This window comes from Sphaeramia orbicularis, chromosome 24 (genome assembly GCF_902148855.1).
Source record: "Sphaeramia orbicularis chromosome 24, fSphaOr1.1, whole genome shotgun sequence".
Lineage (NCBI taxonomy): Eukaryota > Metazoa > Chordata > Actinopteri > Kurtiformes > Apogonidae > Sphaeramia > Sphaeramia orbicularis.
The window spans coordinates 34,804,549-34,829,210 of NC_043979.1; the positions used below are offsets into that span (position 1 = coordinate 34,804,549).

General features: G+C 36.6%; 1 protein-coding gene across 1 annotated transcript; it reads right to left on the bottom strand.

Annotated features, from left to right (window-relative positions):
- Positions 1-239: 239 nt before the first annotated feature.
- pdia6 (protein disulfide isomerase family A, member 6) lies at positions 240-23,058 on the bottom strand. The gene is made up of 13 exons (XM_030128809.1): positions 22,931-23,058; positions 22,516-22,657; positions 18,032-18,089; positions 17,200-17,326; positions 13,766-13,872; positions 13,527-13,675; positions 11,623-11,737; positions 9,122-9,262; positions 7,322-7,406; positions 4,665-4,737; positions 4,415-4,573; positions 2,730-2,826; positions 240-945 (listed from the first exon to the last, which is right to left on the bottom strand). The coding sequence occupies exons 1-13, from the start codon at positions 22,947-22,949 to the stop codon at positions 874-876; spliced, it is 1,344 nt and encodes a 447-aa protein (XP_029984669.1). The 5' UTR covers positions 22,950-23,058; the 3' UTR covers positions 240-873.
- Positions 23,059-24,662: the final 1,604 nt, after the last annotated feature.

Below are 24,662 nucleotides of genomic sequence, written 5' to 3' on the forward strand. Positions count from 1 at the left end.
GAGTTTGATGCCCTAACTTACACTTAGCAAATTCATCCTTCAGGCCAGTTTTGGCCCCCGGGCCACAAGTTTGACACCTGTGGGTTAAAGACCGAATGCTTTAAATGACCTGCAGAAACCCTGAGCTTTAACAGTGGCCTCAGCTGCTGTTCTGAACAGCTTATATCTGCCTTTGGTATTGCATGCGCTCAGTGCATTTTCTGATGTTGTAACAGTTTATGTAAATGAGGAAGCAGTGATTGTTTTTATTCTTTTTATTTTTGTAACAAAAATGTCATTTTGTTTTCACACAATTGAAATAAAGTCGTGTAAGAAAAATCTACACAAGAAGTCCCAACATTATCCCCTCGTCCTGGACAAAACACGGTCCCGACCCACAAAGATCATCAATTCACTGATTTAAAAAGAGAAAAAATATTTTTAGTCACGTCAGGTTGGGTGATGAAGTGTTACTTTGACAAGTCCACATCTTAAAATAGGTGCTTGAGGGTGGATGAAAAAAGGGAGAGGTAACAATGTTTAAAAAGACTTAACAACTGAGATGCCACATTTAGAAACTCCTCCCTCCTCTCCTCAGCTGGCAGCGATCGTATAAATACGCAGCTTTGAACATTCAGCAGGTAAGTGAGGCAGAGTTCACTTCAGGGACACGACGCGCGCCCCCTCCCAATCCTGTGTGACTGACGAAGATGGTGTGAGAAACTACAGGGGTCTCTCTCTGTCGCGTGTCTTTTTTTTTTTCTGGAGTATTTCAGTAACTGCGCGACCCGGCCTTCCCGTTCGTCCACAGGAGAGGGGAGGCGTGTCGTGCAGGACCAGACCGGAGCAGACCTGCGTCGAGCCGGTCTGTGTCGGATCCCGTCCCGTTTGTGCTCATAACTCGTCCCGGTCAAAGTCGACATCCAGGTCTACGTCGCTGAGGTCGTAGTCCTCCTCCACAGGAAGCTGAAGATGACGAGGAGGAGAGTTTTAAAAGATGGAGATGAACACAAGTTTCACTGCAAACCATCTGTCATGTTTAATGTTTAAAACAGGGGTGTCAAACAAGCGGCCCGGGGGCCAAATTCAGCCCATTAACGGGTCCAGTCCGGCCCTTGGGATGAATTTGTGAAATGCAAAAATTACACTAAGATATGAACAATCCTTTTAGTTCAGGTTCCACATTCAGACCAATTCCGTCTCAAGTGGGTCATAGTAACCTACAAATACTCACAACTTCAAATTTTTCCTCTTTGTAAATGTAAATGTTTTCATGTATTTACACTAAAACAAAGTATAATATTGCAAAAATATCTGAATAACCTGAACAAATATGAACAACCTGAAATGTCTTTAAATTACACATTTTTTTCAGTTTGTTCATGTTATTCACATCGTTTAGAAGGATAGTTTGTAGATGTAAACATTTTCATAATGTAATTTTACTTTTTTCACTCTAAAACACAGTGAAAACTTTGGAGTTGACATTATTTATATATTATTACAGGGTGGAGAAGCAAACTTTACAATATTTTGAGGCAGGGATTGAAAGACAGTGTATGACCAATTAGTTTATTGAAAGTCATCAGAATTTATATGCCACAAGAAAATTGACATATTAGAAAATGTTTTTATTCTATGTGTCCTCCTTCTTTCTCAATAACTGCCTTCACACGCTTCCTGAAACTTGCGCAAGTGTTCCTCAAATATTCGGGTGACATCTTCTCCCATTCTTCTTTAATAGTATCTTTAAGAAAGTCGACATTGCTGTGTGATGTTCTATTGGTAGCATGTTCTAAAACGCCCCAAACAGCAGAATCCAGAGGGTTTAGATCTGGGCTAGAAGGCGGCCATAAACATGATTCCCAAAAATTGCTAAAGTTGGATTTGTTGCTGTTGTCAACAAGTGTTTTGGTGTTCTTGTGTAAGATTTTAACTTCAAATCATATTTTACTGCATTTCTAACGGTCTTGTTGTCTACCTCAAGTTCAATTGCCATTTTTCTCATGGATTTGGTTGGATCCTTTAGGATTTTGGATTTGAGAGCTTTAATAAAAACTTTGGTACGTTTTTTGTTGCTTCCTCCACTTCCAGACTTTCTCGTAATAGTTTTGCTTATAGTCATTCTCTTCTTTCCGTTATAAACAGTCTTTATGGACACTCCAACTATTTTTGAAATCTCCTTTGGTTTGACGAGTGCATTCAGCAAATCACACACTCTTTGACGTTTGCTTTCCTGATTACTCATATGGGCAAAAGTTTCTGAAAGGTATGGATAATAGTGTTAGGTATGATTATGACATCAATATATGTTTGGTTTCAAAACAATTGACGTAGTGCCTGCTGAGAAAAAAAACAACTAAATGTTCATTGTAAATTTTGCTTCCCCACCCTGTATATTATAATTTTTCTGGTCCGGCCCACTTCAGATCAAATGTAGCTGAATGTGGCCCCGGAACTAAAATGAGTTTGACACCCCTGCTTTAACCACTGCCTAAATTAATTACACTTTTCTTTCTTTTGTTCAGACAAGGAACAGTTTTTAGATGTTACCTAACTATACTTAAAACTATGTTACCTAAAACTATACCTTGTCTGAACAAAAGAAAGAAAAGAAAAGTATAATTACATAAACAGAAGACAAAAAGAACGTCATTAGCCGCTGCCTAAATTCTTTGTGTGTGCGTGGAAGCAGATCCTAAAACCTGTCTGTGTGAAATAGGAAAATCTCTCCCGTAGAGCCGACTCACCTGGCCATCTTTGCCGTCCCATGCGTCCACAGAGTGAATCTTGGGCATGGTTCCACTTCCCAGCGTGGAGGTGGAGCCGCGGCCCACAGACAGCTCCCTAAAACAGCAGACGCACCGTCATGTTTCAGCTAGGGATGTAACGATTACAGGTATAACAATAAACCGCGGTAAAATCACAGACGGTTAGTATTACCGTTTAAATTCTAGTTATCATTATAACCGTGTTTGATTACCGCACTTTTAGGAGAAAAAATACCTATGTAAAGATCTGCTTTTATGTCAAATATTTGAGTATAGTTTTAATTTATTACAGTTTTAATTGTATATACCTAATATTTGGAACCAATATTCACTTTTAAAGTCTTTGAAAAGGTTCGTTAAGCATCTTTGTGTTATTTATGCAATAAATTACAGACATTTTTCAGATTGGATTTTATGTATTTTTTGTGTTTTTTTGTCCTTCTGTGTTGATATAGTAGGTTAAAGTGAAAAAATAATAGACAGATGATATAGATCAGGGCTGTCAAACTCATTTTAGTTCAGTTCCATATTCAGCTAAATTTGATCTGCAGTGGGCTGGACCAGAAAAATAATAACATAATAACCTATAAATAATGACAACTCCAAATTTTTGTCTTTGTTTTAGTGTAAAAAAACCCCAAAACATTAAATTATGAAAATATTTACTTTTATGAACTATGCCCAAAAAAAAAAAAAAACCCTGAAAAAACTGAAATTTAAATTAAAAAAACATAAGAAAACTTAGTGCAATTTTAACATTATTCCTCAACTTATCATTTCGACATGTGCATTATGGATCAGATCTGCAAAGACACTAAACACTGAGGAACAGGCAGAAAAGATTTCAAATTTGGGCTGAATTTTCTTTAGCCATTTCAGGTTGTTCATATTTGTTCAGGTTATTCACATTTTAGTGTTACAGGATAGTTTGTAAATGTAAATATTTTCATAATTTAATGTTATTTTTTGCAATAAAACAAAGGAAAAAAAATCAAGTTGTTAATTCTAGATTTTTTGGGGCTTAATGCAAGATTTTTTTTAAGTTATTTGAAGATTTTTTTTTACTTAATTGAAGATTTTTTTTTTTTGGCTTAATTCAAGATTTTTTCCTTAATTCAAGCAAATTTTTTTTTGCTTTATTCAATTCAAGACTGTGGAATTTTTGCACTTGGCAAAAACATCCCAGGGGCCGAACTGGACCCTTTGGCGGGCCGCATTTGGCCCCCGGGACGCATGTTTGACACCCCTGACATAGATGAAGCTGTGCTGAAAAAAAAGATCCCAAACATGGGTATAATAAACATTTGTTTATATAGTATATAAAGGCAAAATCAAATGGACTGAAAAACGGCCAAAATAGGCTCAGACCACTAAGGGTTAATACTTGAATGTTTCTGCAACAGAAGGTACATTATGCCTGTTATTTAATTTTTTTTTTTTTTTTTTTTTTCAAAATACAAGTTGGTTAAATTATTTCAGTGTGTGTATTAGTACTTTTTGAACATGTTGAGCGCAATTTCAACAATACCGCGATAGTAATAACTGTGATAATTTTGGTCACAGTAACCGTGATATGAAATGTTCATATTGTTACATTCCTAGTTTCAGCTCAATCTCAGACTTAATATTTTTATTCGATTCGCACACTTAAAATCGCTTCTTGCCTGAGAAACTCGTGGATTCCCGTCTCGCTGAAGGAGCCCCTGAGCAGAGCGAACTTCATCTTGCGCGTGTTGATGGCGGCCATGGCGGGGTAACCGAATCCGCCGATACCCAGAGACGCCTCCAGGTCCATCTGAGCTCCGGCCTCGGTCCACAGCCATCTGACGGGAAGAGAACGGCCCATCATTCCCAGAACACCATCGGCCTCGTCCCCATCATTCAAACCCATAAAGAACAGTGTGTCATTTTTACCCCCACATCTTCTTCTTGTACTTCTCAGCCATGTTCATCATCACCTCCAGATAACTGTTTCTACCAGACGCTCCTATGGAGACACCAGGACAGAGGATGTGAGTGATGACAGTCTGATAACTCTATTTTTAATGTGAAAACAAACCAGACTTTACACTAACTATACACATGTATTACACTTTTCAACACATGCTAGTAAGTTCTCTAGAAGGAATTAATAAGAGAAGATATAAATAGATGAAGTTCAACAGTGATGGCAGGTACATTTACTGTGAGAACGTTTATATTAAACAAACGTGCAAATTCACACTTCTACTCAACCTCTTTAATGTGATACTACTAGGGATGGGTACCGGATTCAGTACTTTTATTGTAGATCACAGGTGTCAAACATGCGGGCCGGGGGTCAAATCCGGCCCGCTAAGGGGTCCAATCCGGCCCACGGGATGAATTTGTGAAATGCAAAAATTACACTTTAGATATTAACAATAAATGGTGTCAAAATCATTTTAATTCAGGTTCCACATACACTTCAATTAGATTTAAAGTGGGTCAGAACCAGTAAAATATTATCATAATAACCTATAAATAATGACAACCCCAAATTCTGTTTTTTTTTTTTTTTGGTGTAAAAAAAGTAAAATTACATGAATATATTTACATTACCAAACCATACTTTTACAAAAAATGTGAATAACCTGAACAAACGGAAATGTCTTAAGAAAAGTAAATGCAGTTTTACCAATATTCTGCCTGTTACGAAATCTTTTGTGCGACTGTAATGCACATGTGTAAATGATAAAGTGATAAATCGAGGCAGAATATTGTTAAAATTGCACTTGTTTTTCTTAAGACAATTCAAGTTGTTCATGTTATTCAGATTTTTAAGGAAACTTTGTAGATGTAAACCTGATCAGAATATAATTTTACTTTCTTCACAGTTATCATTTTACTGGTGCGGCCCACTTGAAATCAAATTGGGCTGAATGTGGAACTGAACTAAACTGAGTTTGACACCCCTGTTGTAGATGAAAAATTGAGTTGGAAATACCATATTGATCTTGTTTGTGAAAAAAAAAAAAAAAAAAATCATGAAGTCAATTGGCATTTTGAGCCGAGTCTGTTTATTGATAAATCATTCCTGTTTCTCGACTTTTTATTATTGCTTAATTTATCCTTACATTATTTATTGCAGTACTGTTTGGGTGGCAACCTGTCCCACGTATCTCAATAAGATTCTCCGAATTCAAAAGAAATTTTTAAGAATGATCAGCTTTTCCAAGAGACTCGACTCATCTGCTCCTCTTGTCAAAAAATTCTAACTTCTCTCAGTTTTTGATGTGAACGTTTACCAGACCTGTATCTTCATGTACAGATATGTTCACTTAACTCTTAAGTTTTCTAGAAATTCATGCACGGAAACGGTGCTGTGATGGCAAGGAGAGGCAGCGGGGGCAATGGTGTTAACACTGATGGCATCATATTTAGATAAATTGTACTTGTTTTCTCTTGTTTTTTGGTTATTTTATTTATTTCTTTACTTGTTTTTTTATTACTTCCCCCCCCCCCCCCCCCATTTTCCTCCGTTCTTTTCCTCCCTCTCCTATTCCTTTCTCTTCTTCTCACTTACTTTCAGTTACCTAATGATTACCTTTGGTCATATCCCTGTTTTTTTTGAGAAGCCCACATCGCAACATTCACATCTTCCACACTTCACACATAAAATATTTACACAACCAAGACAGGATATTGTTTTATACTACCTGGTCAATCATGCATTTTGTTTCTTTTGTACACTACATACCATATATCCTAACCCCCAACCCCCTCCCTACCCCTACAGGGTGGGGAAGCAAAATTTACAATATTTTGAGGCAGGGACTGAAAGACAGTGTATGACCAATTAGTTTATTGAAAGTCACGAGAATTTAAATCTTCAAATCATATTTTACTGCATTTCTAACGGTCTCGTTGTCTACCTCAAGTTCAATTGCCATTTTTCTCATGGATTTGGTTGGATCCTTTAGGATTTTGGATTTGAGAGCTTTAATAAAAGCTTTGGTACGTTTTTTTGTTGCTTCCTCCACTTCCAGACTTTCTCGTAATAGTTTTGCTCATAGTCATTCTCTTCTTTCCATTATAAACAGTCTTTATGGACACTCCAACTATTTTTGAAATCTCCTTTGGTGTGACGAGTGCATTCAGCAAATCACACACTCTTTGACGTTTGCTTTCCTGATTACTCATATGGGCAAAAGTTTCTGAAAAGGTATGGATAATAGTGTTAGGTATGATTATGACATCAATATATGTTTGGTTTCAAAACAATTGACGTAGTGCCTGCTGAGAAAAAACAACTAAATGTTCATTGTAAATTTTGCTTCCCCACCCTGTACATTATGATGATTTAATGTAAATATTATATAAAATTGTACGCAAGTTTCCTTTTCATTTGGTGTCACTGAAATAAAGGTTATGGGGGGAAAAAAAAAGTACTGAAAACAGGTACCATTGTATAACCATGTATCGGTACTGTATTGGTTTAAATGTGAAAGGTACCCATCCCTAGTTACTACACTGGACAGTTTTCTCACATCCTATGCTTTGTGTACTTGGAGGTTCTACTGGATTTTCAGTGTTTCGGTGTTTGGTCTCACCTGTGTCCAGAATGTGTGGCAGTACGGCGATCACACACAACTGACTGTCCTCACAGGTCTTCTTTAAGACGTCTTCATTAAGGATCTGAAAGGAAACCACACAGTTGCTTTAAGTTTTGATTGCGGTTTAATAACTTTTCTTTATTGTTCAATCTTTAGTAATAATCAACCATTGTGTTAATATCAGGGTTCGTACACGTTTTTCAAGGTCAAATTCATGCACTTTAAGGGTCATTTTCAAAGTTTCACAGCACAGCCCCTTATCGCTGGGGTAAAACACATATCTGCAGGAATACATATACTCATGATTAGGGATGCACCGATACCACTTTCTTCCAGACTGAGTACAAGTACTTACATTTGAGTACTTGTCCATACCGAGTACCGATACGAGTACTTAATAATCCCATTCCAGTTCTTAGTTCCTTTTGTAAATGTGCTTTACTGTCGTTGTCATTAGTCTGACTGGAAAAAAGTGCTGCTACTGACATTTAATGTGTTGGAATGAGCGTTTCTCAATTAATCCACCTGGGGGCGCCGCTCTGAATTAACCATACTGGACAAATACCGCGAAGAAGAGTAAAGTTTTTTGAGAAGACGAGGAAGAAAGTCAGTAAAAACAAACATGGAGATGACAGAGGTAACACTAATGTGATACTAATATTGCAGCGTTTTCGCTAGTAAGGCTTAAAAGCTAAGCTTCAGCAGGTAGAGAAAAGGGAAATGAGCGATAAATTTCGTTTTCACTTCCGCTGGCGGCGGTCCGCACTGCTCCGTACTACCTCTGGTATTCTCATTCTGGGTAAACATCCGCCAGCACCTGGAAAACAGATGGAATGTACGCAGAGGACAGACAGAATGCTGCGTCCGTATCTGTCTGTGTCTTTAACGTTACTGTCAGTCAGTGTTACTTTAATCACCGTCACTTATTTTGAAAACTCTCCACACTCCCCACACATTATTCCACCGCTGCATACCTGCTGCACTGAACTGTGAATGTCAAACGGCCATAAGTGGTATCGGTGCATTTGTATCGGATGTCTTTTACAAGTACGAGTACACACACTGAGTATTGGAGCCAATGCCGATACTCGTATCGGTATTGGTGCATCCCTACTCATGATCATCTTTTTTACAATGATGTACATTGTAATTTGCTAAAAACATCTGAAATTATGTTTCATAATTGTCAAAAATTTAGGAATTAAAAAAGAAAACAAAGTTTTATCTAAAAAAAGAGAAGCCACTTGGTGTTCTTCAGACACACTCACACCGAGACAAAGATTAAGATTAAAATGTACCTGGAGTCGACCTGAGAACACCTGCTAATTTCCTTTTTTGACAGTTTTATTTTTCAAAAATGTGTCACCTCTCTGTAAGTAACCTGGCAGTTACTATTATAAAGAAATAAAGAAATAAAAACAGACTTATAATTGCAAGCACTTTCAAACACTTAAAACTAAAAATTTTTCAGACCTTGAAACACACCATTGAAATCCAAGCATTTTCACTGATTTCAAGCACCCGTACGAACCCTGTAATACGCATCTTTCATCAACACTTGTGCTCAAAATACCAATAAAATCCTCAGCAATAAGCATGAAAAATAAAGCATAGGCCTAATATTACAGTTTAGGAACAACAGAGATGCTAAGCCTTAGAATTCTGTGGAATCTACTTCTTCAAGGACAGATCATGAACAATGTACCGACCCAGACTTGGACTCCCCCCACCCCCCCACCCCCCCAAGCACCAGCACTATTAACCTTCACAACTTTGCAAACACACAACTGTACCGACCTCCAGCACTTCAGGAGCAGGGGCGTTGTCAGAGAACAGATCCAACGCCCTCTCGATGATGTCACCGCGGGACCGCCCCCCTTGGTAGTCCTCCGGCTCCTCACCTTTGCGGAACACCTTAATAGTGGGAAATCCACGGATCTGCGCAAAAGGAAACATGTTTGTTTTGTTTTTTTTAAATGAATACAGCATGCATGTCTCGGTTACATAACATTTATATAATCTGCATCTGAAAGACATGATCAGCTGTTAGGAGAAAACAGAAAACCTATCAGTAGTTATGGCAATGAGGGTGTTACATAAATGCATCACCATCATCTTCCATGTGTGAATGATTCACCGTGCACCAAATTTCTCTTGTTTCAAGTCGAACTGTTCCCACTGTTGCAGATTTAATAGAGGTGGCAGCAAGAACGAAAGATTAATAAAACAAAAACAATATTTATCAGCCCAGTTTAACCCTTTAAGATCAGCAGTCTCTTCGGCGCTGCATTTTGCACTTTAACTCCTCAAATGTTTGCACTACCCACAAAATTCAAATGGCATCAGAAAGCTGAGATCCTGAGCTTTCAAACAGTATATCACACTTTATGGCAGCAATGTGGGACTCGGTTACAAGTAGGAAGGAACTGTTTCACAGACTTCCACACAGGCTAAAAAATGCCTGTAAATAACCAAAAATATGAAGCCATAATATGGATACTGAATGTTCAGGACCGAAAAGCATGTTTGAGCAGATGTAAAATAGATGGAAGTTTATTTCTGCAATCTAAAAAAGTTTCATTATGGACATTTACGGTTGTTTCTGATAATAAATATGCTAAAAACTTCAAGTCGTGTTTTTTTTTTTCTTTTTTACTAAAACACACTATTTTAATCCTTTCATGCATGAATTATGAAAGCATGAATCAAGGATTTTTTTCCTGAGTGTTTTTATTCCTCTAGGCATTCCAAAAAACAATGCAATTGAATTTTTTAATGAGCCTATTTTTCATGAAGTCGCAAAAGTGTCCACTCAGCTGGACACCATGCATTTAATTTTTTAAGCAAATAGATGTACTTACTGAGAAAACTATGAAGTAAAAACATTTTTCATGCTGCTAATCTGATGTTTTTTCACATTTTAACTTAATCTAATTCTAGTCATTACTCATTTCATGGAAATAATATGCAAAAAAACCCCAACTTTTTGTGTATAAAAAAAAAAACATTAAAAAAAAAAACCCTGTTAATTACAGTCTAATAATAATAACAAGCAACTGATTTCCACCCAAACATGTCAGTGCAGATCAGGTTTATCAAGAACAGCAAAGTTACTGTAATGGTATGAATGTTGGTGTATTATTGGATGGTACATGAGCATCCACTATGTCAGCTCATATGGAACTAAAACCCATGAACATACAAGAGAGCAGTTGTAGAACAGCTGTCCACTGTAGTGACCACTATGCAAGAAAGGGTTAAGCACTTATTATTTAGAATAATTACACTGGTCAACAACAAATTTATTGTTTAAGTTTTTTGAGCTGATTTAGGATAATTTTGGTGTGCTGAATCCAAAAATCACATTAATTTTGCTCAATCAGGTCAACTTTCTGAACTATGCTACATATTGGCTTTTTAACATTTTTGCTTACATTTATGGGCATTTTCACATCATATGATACAAAATTCTTTCATATTTCTTGCAATAAACGAGTTCTGAAGATTTTACTTTTGCCAATTTATGATTGTTTTTTTTAATATTACAGGTGAATGAAATGGCTTCGACTAGAAGATCTTGCAAAAATAAGCCTGACATATTCTGCTACATCTGCGGTGAATACACCATTGTACCTAACAGGAATCAAGTCACAAGTTTCATAAAGTGTGCTTACCAATCTTATTGTGGTATTAAACTTGGTGACCAAGATAAAGTTTACAAAAATGTAATCAATTTTGTGAGAAGATCAAATTTTTCAAAATCAAATTAGCAAAAAAACCCTGACCTGATTGAGAAAAACAGATGTCATTTTTGGATTTAGCCGTGCAAAATGGTCCTAATTCACTTGAAAAAACCAAGACAACTTGCAAAAAATATTTTTTTGTAACCCAGTGTAATTAATGGCCAGATATTGAAAGTTAAGTTCTTCCTGACAACAAAGGTGCAAAATAATTGGCAAAAAAACACATTTTCTGACACTTTTACTACAAAGAAAACATGACGACACTTAGGCAGCCTGTTGGAAATGGCAGTCTTAAAAAAAAAGGGTTTATCATTTCAGTTGTATGGATAGAAACACTCCACCAAAAGCTGCTGTGATTTGGATACTGTACCAACATCTGCAAAATGTGAAGAATTTAACTTTCACTTTACAGTCACTTAAAATGTTCAATGCTGATGAATGCTAAATTAGTTTGAGGTAAACACTTAAGTCCTACCTTCTTCTTCTACTGACGAATACTACATCCACCCTCTTCTATATGTGCAGCGTACTACATCACTTAACATTCGTACTCACCCCGTAGCGGCTGGACAGACCCTGGTGCACAGTTGCGTCCACAGCTCCGAGGCGTACCTTGCCCTTGGTTTGCTCTTTGACAGCTGTAGCAGCAGCCGCCCACTCAGGCTCCAGGCTGGTGACGATTAAGAAAAACAGACCATGTGAGATGCACTTAAACAGCTATAATTCACAGGACAGAAGGTATCATCTGAAGCATGGGTCGGCAAAGTTTACCATCGAAAGAGCCATTTTAGAACTGAAAAAGAAAAAAAAAACTGGAGCCAAAAGATATCCCTAGACGTTTTACCTTAAAGGATTAGTTCGTATGGAGTATGTCAAGGATCAATCAAAGGTTCTGTGCATTTATAGAACTATACTAAAGAAAACTGACATTTGTCGTTATTGTGTTTGTGCAGAAAAAAAAAACCAAACAAACACAAAATCGACTGGTACATGAAGCCAGGAGTGCTGCTACCAACTGTGGGCCCTTTCATAAAATTCAGTATCTTGTCAGTCTGTCGGAGTGGGGGGGTGTGCACGATTCACATATAACGTCACTTGCGCTAGCATGAAAACAAAACTGAAACTTAACATGCTTTGAACGTCCGATTCCTGACTTCTATGTCTCTCTTATACAGCGGATTTTACAGGACATTCTCACAATTTCTAGCCTGTATCCACCAAGGTTATAATAGTTTTGGATTTTTCATTATAGTTTAGTTTTATTTAGTTTGGACTTTTTTTTTTTTCTCTAATTCAGTTTTTACTACTTTTCATTTTTTTTTCTAAATGCTTAGTTTTAGTATTAATTTTAGTTTTTTCATATCTTTTATGTTCTTTGCCGTCGTATTCACATAAATCCCATACAGGACTCTGCTTTCTCCCAACTTTAGTCTCCATGTTTCCAGGTAGAGTTGGGATGAGAAGACGACTCTAAACCACAAGTGACGAGAAGTGACGGACTGTGAAGTGTAGTATGGTGCCGCTAGAATTACTAGAGCGAAATAAATCACTTTCGTATCAATCCGACATTTACAAAGACGAAAATGAAGGGAAATTTATCCATAATTTTTACATGTTTTAGTTAGTTTTGTAAGCACACAATACAGTTTCAGTTAGTTATCGGTTTTTTTCTTATAATTATATTATCAGTTAACGAAAATGTTTTTTCAATTGTATCTTTCGTCATATTGTTAGTTTTCTCGTTAATGATAATAACCTTGGTATCCACTGGACCCCCTCCTCTGCTCTATGGGCCCCCCACAAATGCTGGGCCCCGTAAATTTGTCATGTTAACCCCCCCCCCCCATCGCACCCCAGTATAAAGTAAATGGAGTAATTGTCGTAATTGTCACATAGTCTACTTTAACTACTACTAATACTATTTTTTTAAATTCAGAATGACTTTCAGGTTACGACAATAACGTGTAATAAATAAATACATACATAAAAGTGTTACACATTTCCATATATTTTTTGACAAAGCCACATGGAGCCACTTGAAAAGGGCCCAAGATCCAAATGTGGCCCTAGAGCCATGGGTTGTTTTTATAGCAGAGAGAAACTTTACTGGAATTATTAAGCTATTTCGGTCATCAGTTATAAACATGTAAAGGCACTGGAATCGGACTTCAAATGCAGGAAACGTTAATGTGATTTATAAGACAGAAACAGGAGTCCAAATGAAAGGTTTACTGCAGCGTTTGGGGATTCTCCTGATTTACAGAGTGCCGTTTTTCTCCAAAGACAAACACTGTCTCAGTTTTTCAAGGCTAAGAGCAGTCGAAACAAAATCCCTTGACCCCTGTTCTACTTTCAAGTTAAGACGGATATGGTGTCTCTCTTTTTGGGACTGAACGGTTAAATAAACGCCTTGGTTTGTGCACTCCATCGGGGGATGGAGTCGACAGCGCCAGACTCACTTCTTGCAGTGTCCACACCACGGGGCGAAGAACTCCACCAACCACACGTCATCACTGTCCAGCACCATCTTGTCAAAGTTGTCATCGGTGAGCTCGACCACATCCTTCTTGCTGCCGCCGCCGCTTCCGCCACTTCCGCCACTTCCACTCTGCCAGGGAGTAGTTTTCTGTTACACATCTTTCTTCATTTCAGAGTTATCTCGTTCATTTTAACCGACAGTGTTCGTCAGTTGCTCTACCTGTTTGCTGTAGCTGGATCCACCGGCCTTCCCGCTGAGCCGGTCTTTTACCAGAGTACGCAAAGCATTCATGGCTCCATCTACAATGGCCTGGCTACTGCGTCCACCTGGAGGGTCAGGAGCATGCACGGGTTAAACACTAGTGAACATAAAGATCAACTAATCTCCTATCGTTTTTAAAAAGCTGAAGTCGAGTGGCAAAATTTATTAAAATGCAGTGTCAGTTTTGTTTTTTGTTTCTCTCTCTCTTCTGTCCAGTTTACTCAGTTCTGGTTGTAGTTACTGTTACCATTATAATTGTCTCCATGGTTGTTACCGCTTGTACTGTTGATACTTTCTTGTGAGGGTCTTCGCCACCTTCTTCTCTCTTGTTCTCTCCCCTTCTTCTACCCCCACACCCCACCCCCCATGTCAGGTCCGGCATCGAAATGTGGTTCAACAAAACTCATAATAAACACAGTAGAATATCAAAGGGCGCTTCATATACTTTATGAAGTTACCCTTGGCAAAGCAAATTTGTTCAGCACCAAAAGGAACCAGACTACCATTCTGCTGTTAGGACGCTGGACAAGACAAATAGAAAAAAAAAAAACAAAAACAAAAAGTAGTGTGAGATACTCCCTGGTAAAATGTCCAAATAAAAGAGGATACACAAGCAAAGGTGTCAGAAAAATGGGCAATGATGACTGGGAGTACAGTTGGTGTCGGCTGCTGCCTTATCGGTACAGACAGCTGCCTGTCAGCCAGCTGAGCCCATAAAAGGAAGAAAAAGAGAAAAAAAAAAAAAGAAAAAAGGAAGAAAAAGAAATAAAAGAGAAAAAAAATGCAGTGTCAGACAGTGGGATAGCATTTCAGTAAAATGTCCGTCTTTCTCAATAAGAAATCTGTCTGGAATTTCCGGCTTGAATCCAAAAATGAAGGCGGGACTAACAGGCACCGAGTAACCAATCACAGATAAGATGGATATGACGTTTTTGTCAAAGAAATTTAAGAATACAGGAGTAATCTGTAATTCCAACCTTATTTTTGAATCAAGTAAACAACTTAACTTGACAACAGTTGTAAAGAGATTTGCAGACTGGAACGGACTTTGATTCGCAATAAAAATAAGTTGTATGACGCACTGCGAAACACCCATCCCACTGACTTGTGATTGATCTGGTAAAAATTAGATCGTGCATATTTCGCAGCGATTAGCCCAATTCCAGACTGTTTTCACAGCAGGCATGTAATGATATGAAAATTTCATATCACGGTTATTGTGACCAAAATTATCACGGTTCCCATTATTATCACGGTATTGTTGAAATGTGCTCAAAATGTTCAAAAAGTACTTACACACACTGAAATAATTTAACCAAGTTGTATTTTTTGAAAAAAAAAAAAAAAAAAATCAAATAAATAATACGCACAATGTACTTTCAGCTGACAGAAATATTCAAATATTAATATGTAAACATTAAACATACAAATGTGTACTAAAAATGGCATATTATGGCCATTGTTTGACCATTTTCCATATCAAGTTTGAGTTGTTTTAGGGTCTCTCTCTCTCTTTTTCTCTCTCTCTCTCTTTCTCTTTCAAAGTGCGGTAATCAAACACGGTTATCATGATAATTAGAATTTAAACGGTAATACTAACCGTCGGGAATTTTACCACGGTTTATCATTATACCGGTAACTGTTACATCCCTCTTTCACAGTATTGGATACACTGCGAAAACCGGATGGCTGGCCGGGCAAACAATTTAAAGGTCCAGTGTGTGTTTGCTCATATGTTGGATCAAGTAACATGAGGAGGTGTACTGTGTAAAAATGCCAAAATGAAAGTTATCACAATTTGTACTCTTTACACTAGTTTGTTTGTTTCATTCAAAAATATATCTCTAAAACTAGACTCAAAATGCAACAATGATCACAACATGACTTTTTTAACCAAATCATAAAGCCAAAAGTTGTTGTAAGCCCATCCATCCAACAGTGACTGACGAGAGTTGGTAAAGTTGAGAAACATTTGTCTCCTCAAACAAATTTTAGTGGTAAATTAGAAAACAACATGGAGGCATATTCAGAACTAGAAGTCGGCAGTTTGATGTAGGGCTGGGCAATATGGACAAAAAAAAAATCATATCGCGATCATTTTTTTCCGTATCAGACGATATCGATATGTATCAAGATGTAAATCAAATCACTATTTTTTTGTCAAGCTTAATTTTTTTAGATGTGAAGAAATGAAAGAGACAGAGAAAAACACATACATCGTGATACTTATGGAGAAGTCCCTTCTTCCGCTCTTAGAATTATCCCCCCCACTTCGCAAAGAAATGCATACTTTTATTTTGGAAGAATGACTCCCCTCCATCTTTTAAGATCTTCCATGATCAACTGTCTTCTTTTTTACCTTTAGAGAAACTGACTTTGGATAAATACAATCGGGGCCATCTCTTTAATGAATTTTGGTTGCCTTTACTTTCTGGTATGGAGAAAGTTTGAGTTTGTAGATCATGAATACTGCCCTATTATTGCTATTTATGTTACAGCATGCATAATTATGCTCATGCTTATGTTGTTACCCTTATTAATGTTATTGTGAGAATGATGATGATGATGATTTTTTTATTTTTTTTTTTAATTATTATTAATATTTTTATTTTATTATAATTTTTTTTCCCTTTAGACATGTATATTTTTGGCCTGTTACTTTTGTGTGTGTTTAGTTGATTTATTTCTTTAGGGATGGGAGGTGGGAAGAATGCACAAAAGAGAACTGTAAAAAGTGAGACGCAGTATGACTATGTTTGTGCTGTATCTGGAAGATTCTCTTGTGTGAAATAAGAAGATATTAAAAAAAAAAAAAAAAAAAAAAAAAAAAGAATTATCCCCCCCTCTGCCATTATGTATTATCCCCCCTGCTTTATTCATCTCCCCCTAGCCCCCCCCATTTTAAGATTTATTGACCCCCATCTTATAAGTGTCTTAAGTTTCAGTTATATGGCTATACGGTTTACATGTATTAGTATTGCAGTAGGCATGGACCCCACCACCACCACCCCAACCCAAAAAAACCCCCCCAAAAAAACACGGACAAATGAATTTTATCGAAATTGTATCAAGCATGTCTCATATTTCTATTTAGGAAAAGTTATATCGCAATATACAGGGTGTCCCATAAGTCTCCATACATAGGAGACATAATACATTCCATACATATATGGTTCTAACATGTATTTCTTTATATTTCTTCTTTATAGTTCTTCAGCAGACACGCATTGAAATGTGTTCCCGACAAAATGGCAGTCATATAGAGCATATTATATAAATAAAAATGGTTGATGTCAAGAAACGGTTATTTTTCCTATGTATGGAGACTTATGGGACACCCTGTATATCGTTATTGTGTTATTGCCCAGCCCTAGTTCTTCTTTGGACTGTACCTTGGTATTCTTCTGGCTTGTTCTTGTTTCCTCCAAAGATCTTGATAGTAGGGAAACCTCTGATGCTGTACTGCCCAGCCAATGACTTGTGCTGGTCGGCATCTATTGCACCGATTTTGACAATACCCTGAAAATTGTAATAAACACATTGTCAGGACTTTTCACATTGCGTTACATCAAGATTAAACAGTAGCTGAATTACATAAGCTTCTGGGGTATCATTTAAGTGCTGCTGTGCATCTCTAAAAGTCATGCATTTGTGATTTATGTGCATAAGTGATGATGTCCGACAACATAAAATTAGAGGTGATGACAGTGAATATGTGGAAAATCATATTAAATCAGATAAGCTTGTTTTTAATCAGCAACAGTATCAGTAACATTTAACAGCCTCATTTCTTCCCACATCTCACACCTCTGTTTGCTGTCATTCCCACTCATGATTGACGTAGCTGTAAGCGGAGCTGGGTAACTGTGACTTGGATTCAATGTCGTCTGTTCTCGGTCTTAAAGGTTAAAAGCAGGAACATGAAACCATTCTTTTTTTTTTTTAAGTTTTGTGAAATGGACAATGGATACCTGTTTCATGGGTCTATAAATATCTAGTGAAAATGCAAAACCAGCCTCTAACAACGAGGAGGTGAACTGACTAAATCAAGAATGATACGTTTGACATTGTCACCTTAAACGGGTACATTTGACTCATAAATAGATGTCAAACTTTTATTTACAGACACTGAACCCATCTGTAGAAACAACCAGTGAGTCAGCAGGATGTACAGTCAAACTTGTACTATTAAACTCTAAAGATGACCACATTTATTCTGTTTACCTTGAGGGCAGTGGCTGCTTTCTTCCACTCTGGTGCAAGGCTCTGACAGTGGCCACACCTGAGAAATTTAAAAAAAAAAAAAAAAAAAAAAGGGGGGGGGGGGGGGAGTTATTACATCGAATTAATAGTTATGTCTAGTTGTAAAAGTTGGCCGTATAATTTTTATGACAGGCATCATAAATTATAACAAGTGACAACAAGAAAGGTGATCGAATAATAATATTCTTATAAAGAAACACCGACTTGTTGACACAGACTCAAAATTGCGAGAATAATGCGAGATGCTCCTGCTGTTCCTCTGATTTTAGGTTTATTTTAGGCCAAATGCATTTCACAGCAAAACATGCATTTATTTAAATACCAAATAGCCAACCAAAGTCCTGAGTGCTAACATTACAATGATAATTCTACAAATTGTTTGTCGTGACATTGTCAAAACATTTTATAAACGTTTTATTGTGTTGTTTGTTTTTTTTCTTAATTTTACTCATCCATATATATCCATTTTTCATATATTTTGTTATACTTTGCACTTTTTATGACACAAACTGAACTGAAAGGGACAAAAAAATGAGGGCAAAGACAGAAACTCATCAAACATTTTATCATTAGAATTGTTTGTATGTATTACATGTTCTGCCTCTAGATTTGTAAACTGTTTTGCTGTTTGGGTGAATGTTTTCTGATCATGCACAGTAGTTTAAAACTAACAACTGTATTGTTTCTTCATCTTTCACTCAGGGCCAAAAATCAGTCTTTAAGCAAATAATAAATCATCATCAAAATGACTGATATTGACTTTTCTGGCCAACCTTTGATGACCTAAAACTATTTTTGTGGCAGCTTCCAAATGAATTTTTCTCTACATTCAACCTTTCATAAGTGATTTATTATTGTTTATTATAATATTATCCACTGCATTTTTCAACGACAGTGACAACTGAAGACAAAGTAATAAATCCTTAATGGAATGTAAAATCAAGTATCTGCAACTGCTGCCATCTGTCAAACTTCATGCGTTTTGTTGGTGACTCAGTGTTGGAGATCATGACTAAAGGTGTGCATTGGCAAGAATCTGGTGATACGATACAAATCACAATACTGGGATCATGATACTGTTAAAAAAAGCAATTTTTGTTTGGTTCTTTTTTTTTTAAGATTATCTCCTGGAAAAACTTGAATTACACCAGAGATATGCACAAATACTAAACACATTTTTATTTGATCAGAACAGGATCTAATGCTATATCACAATTTTTCTAATTCTCCCAGTTTCCAAAGGAACTAACATTTGCCTCTCAGACAGTAAAAAGCGCTTTTAGGATGCTTCAAATAACCAGTATTTAATAAAACAGTGGTTAATTATAATAAATAAAATCTAAACATAAAAGAAAAAGAAAAAACAAAAACGAACCTCTGCCATATCTGCATTTGAATAAATACCTAAAAATATCGATACAGCACTTTTTAATATTGATACAGTATTGTGAAATGAAATATCGCGATATATTGCAGAACTGATATTTTCTAACACCCCTAATCATGTCAGTTTTATGGAGCTTCTGAACACCCAAAAAAGACTAATCTGATGTGGCTGAAAAGCTGAGAAACCGCATTTTAGCAGCTATTTAGATGTACTGATAAGTTTATGAGTTGAAAAGTTATTAAACATTTTAGATCAGTGGATGTTTTTGGATCCATCGGCTGTTTAGGTCTTTGAGAGTTACAGGATGTCAATAAAATATGTTGTTTATGGAGACTTTTAGTTACACAAATAAAAGTATGCACACTAGTATAATTAGTATATAATAGTAGAATAAGTCCTCCCTTAATTGTCCCTACATTGGCTACCAATAAAATTCCGCATCCACTTCAAAATACTCCTAATTACTTTTAAAGCCCTGCACAACCTCGCCCCAGTTACATTTCTGACCTCCTAGTTCCCTACTCACCGTCATGACCACTCTGTTCATTAAACATTAACCTCCTATCCATCCCTCGCTCCAACTTCTCAACAAAAGGCGACCGTGCTTTTGAGATTCTGGCCCCAACCCTCTGGAATAGTCTTCCCCATCACATTAGATCATCAGATTCTATAGACACCTTCAAGCGACTCTTAAAAACTCACTTTTATAAACAAGCATTTCATTAAATCTCTTCTGTTTACGTCTCAGTGAATTCATGTTACTGACTTGACTTCTTCCCTGGAGTCTCTGTGCTTTATCACCTCACAGGTTTTCCCAGGATCATCACCGGTTTTTCTGTGGATCTTCACAGGTTTTCCTAAGATCATCTCTGGACCTGCTGCTGTGGTCCTGCCTCTCTCCACCTTTATCGTCATCACTCACTTACCCATATTGTTACGATAGTGTTTATTATACTGTTCTATAGATGTTCTAGTTCAGTTATCTGTGCATGTGTCTCCCCCTACCCCCCACCTCTCCCCCAGTCTTTCTCTATCTGTATCGCTCTCTCTTTTCTCCTCCTTTACTTTCTCACTCTAACCCCAACTGGTCAAGGCAGACAGCCATCCTTCAGGAGTCTGGGTCTGCTCGAGATTTCTGCTGTTAAAGGGAAGTTTTTCCTCGCCACTGTCACCAGTCATAAGTGTTTGCTCCTGGAGGATTCTGTTGGGTTTCTGTAAATTGGCTTAAAATTTGATTTGATCTATCTCCCCTTTATGTGAAGCACTTTGTAACATGTTGTTTTAAAAAGTGCTATATAAATAAAGCTTTACTTACTTACTTACCCCTGTCATGCACACTGGTCACTACAGTGGACAGCTATTCTACAGCTGTTCTCTTGTATATTAATGGATTTTATCTTTTTAGTTCCATATCAGCCAACACAGTGGATCATCCCATACACTGACATTCATACCATTACTGTAACTTTACTGTTCTCAATAAACCTCATCTGCACTAACATGTTTTAGCGTAAATCAGTTGCTTGCTATTATTATTAGACTGTATTTAACAGGTTTTTTTAAACAAAAAGTTGTTTTTTTGCGTATTATCTCCATAAAGTGATTAATAACTAGTATTAGAGTATGTTAAAATGTGACATCAGAGAACATCAGATTAGCAGCATTTAAAAAAAAATGTTCATAGTTTTCACACAATATGCCAGTAAATACATGTTTCTTTGCTTCAAAAATTAAACGCATGGTGTCCAGCTGAGTGGACATTTTTGCAACTCCATGAAAAATAGGTTCATAAAAAACAATGTTGAATCGCATGTTTTGTTTTTTTTTTCATGTCTAAAGACGAATAAAAAGACTTAGGAAAGGGGGGAGGTTAGGGGCTTAGGAGGTTTTAGTTCCATATCAGCCAACACAGCGGACACTTATGTATCTTCTCATACACTATAATTCATACCATTACTGTAACTTTGTGTTCTTGATAAACATGATCTGCTCTAACATGTTTGAGTGTAAATCACTTGCTAATTGTTATTACTCTGTAATTAACTGTTTTCTTAATCAAAAAGTGTTTTGTTTTGGGTTTTTTTTTGCATATTATCTCCATGAAGTGAGTAATAACTAGCATTAGAGTATGTTACAATGTGACAAAACATCAGATTACAGGGTGGGGAAGCAAAATTTACAATATTTTGAGGCAGGGATTGAAAGACAGTGTATGACCAATTAGTTTATTGAAAGTCATGAGAATCTATTTGCCACAAGAAAATTTACATGATAGAAAATGTTTTATTCTATGTGTCCTCCTCCTTTCTCAATAACTGCCTTAACACGCTTCCTGAAACTTGCGCAAGTGTTCCTCAAATATTCGGGTGACAACTTCTCCCACTCTTCTTTAATAGTATCTTCCAGACTTTCTCGTAATAGTTTTGCTCATAGTCATTCTCTTCTTTCCATTATAAACAGTCTTTATGGACACTCCAACTATTTTTGAAATCTCCTTTGGTGTGACGAGTGCATTCAGCAAATCGCACACTCTTTGACGTTTGCTTTCCTGATTACTCATATGGGCAAAAGTTTCTGAAAAGGTATGGATAATAGTGTTAGGTATGATTATGACATCAATATATGTTTGGTTTCAAAATAATTGATGTAGTGCCTGCTGAGAAGAAACAACTAAATGTTCACTGTAAATTTTGCTTCCCCACCCTGTAGCTGCATGAAAAATACTATAACACTTTCTGATATTGTTTCTTTACTTCAAGAACTAAACGCATAGTGTCCAGCTGAGTGGACATTTTTTGGAACTCCATAAAAAAAAAAAATAGGTTCATTAAAAAATTTCAACCACATTGTGTTGTGAATAAAAACACTCAGGAAAAAAAATCTTGATAAAGGTTCTCATAATTAATGCATGGATGGGTTAATTAAAGTTTATTCAAATCTGGAAGTAACTTTGCATACAAGTCTCTGCACTATTCTCTGTGTCACACTGTTCCTACTTTATTTCCCTTGAGACACTTGTTACCACTGAATGATGACTCCCAGGGTTGTGTGGACTCACCATGGAGCGTAGAACTCCACCAGCCACAGACTGTCACTTTGGATCACCTCCCTGTTGAAGTTGGAGGGGTTCAGCTCAATAACATCATCATTAGAAGAATACAAGGCTTGGACAGATAGGACCAGGGAGCAGCCCAGCACTCCTGAGGACACAAGAACAAACCATTATCAACAATTCAATATGTAGAAAAGTCAAAGAGGCTGCAGTTTTTAGGAGAATCCCTGCAGGTTTATGTAACACAGGCCAAAGTGAGCTTCATTAATTCATTGATTCAACGATAACAGAGGCCTGCGTGTTAACTTAGCTTTTAAGCTAGCAACAAAGTGACGAAAACCAAGCGGATACTTCCATATATTGACACAAAACAGTAATGTACGTTTAAATAAGCTGCAAATCTGTTCGTGTTATCACTCACCAAGTAAAAGCGGTCTCATGGTTTTAGCTGCTGCTCTCTGTAAGTCTCCACACCTAACAACACTACCAGGACAGGCTGCCGGAGCTGAAGCTGCGTCTGCCTCAAAAAGTACAGCCAACAGGCTCACCGTGGCCCACGCTGATTGGTCCGCTGCCGCCGACGCCGCGACGCAGCCAATCAGCGTGCGCCGTGTAGTTTAGTGGACCGGTACAAAGGAAGTAATGTGCAACTGCGAGAAAGAAAGATGCAACAGCCTGCCCTTGTTTTTTTTTTTTTTTTTTTAATGTATTACTTATTTTATTTATGAGCAGTGTTGGGAATAACGTCGTTAAAAATAGCGGCCGTTATTGTTTTCCAGTAACGGGTAATCTAATTAATTACTATTTGAAACGTTACAACGCCGTTACCGTTACTGGCAGTGAAATATGGTGCGTTACTATGCACTGATATCTAACAGCTGTTTTTTTTTTTTTTTTTTTAATTTATTACTCATTTTATTTATGAGCAGTGTTGGGAATAATGGCGTTAAACATAGCGGCGTTACTAATGCCGTTATTGTTTTCCAGTAATTACTATTTGAAATGTTACAACGCCGTTACCGTTACTGGCAGAGAAATATGGTGCGTTACTATGCACTGATATCTAACAGCTGTTTTTTTTTTTTCTTTTTTTTAATTTATTACTCATTTTATTTATGAGCAGTGTAGGGAATAATGGCGTCAAAAATAGCGGCCGTTATTGTTTCCCAGTAACGGGTAATCTAATTAATGACTATTTGAAACGTTGCAACGCCGTTACCGTTACTGGCAGTGAAATATGGTGCGTTACTATGCACTGATATCTAACAGCTGTTTTTTGTTTTTTTTTTCATACTTTATTTACAAAATACCATAGACACATAGACCAGAACATGGCATGGAGAAAAAAAAACATAATACTCGAGGTGAGGCAGGAAGAAATTAAATACAATTACATCAATAAATAAGTCAGTTAAATAAAATAAAAGTAAAGGAATAAACAAGAAGAGAAAAAAATTATAATAATAAAAAAATAAAAAAATAAAATAAAAATAAATAAATTACAACTTAAATTCATCACATAAGGCTTTCGTCGTCACAGTTTTAGGGTTAGTGCAAAAGTTAAGTGTGTCCAGATAGGATTTCAAATAAGATTTAAAGAGCACAAAGCTGGGTTTCTGATTGCATCAGCCAGAGCTATAAAGGCAATGATGTGTCATCTGTATGTTTTTAGCTGACTTTACTAGATAATCATACATGGAAGTGTTAGCATGAGGATTCATAGAAACACTTCAAATGTGTTTACATAAAATGTAAAATCATAACATTATCACTGTATGTTTAGAGTTTATTTTGTTTATTTTAACTCACAGTTTTTGGTTGTTTTACTCATATTTCATTCATGTGCCGTCTGAGGTTAAATATCATGTCTTTATCATAGTTAAACCCACAAATCACCATCTTTTTTTCATTATTTATTCATTTATTTTCATTCAGAGATTAACCTTATTATTATTATTATTTATTTAGTTATTTTTAGCATTCATTTAGGATCAAAACAGGATTTAAACTGTAATGGAGAAAAATGTACATTTTTTTCATGATAATTATCAATGTCAATATCCATCCATCCATCTATCTATCTATCTATCTATCTATCTATCTATCTATCTATCTATCTATCTATCTATCTATCTATCTATCTATCTATCTAT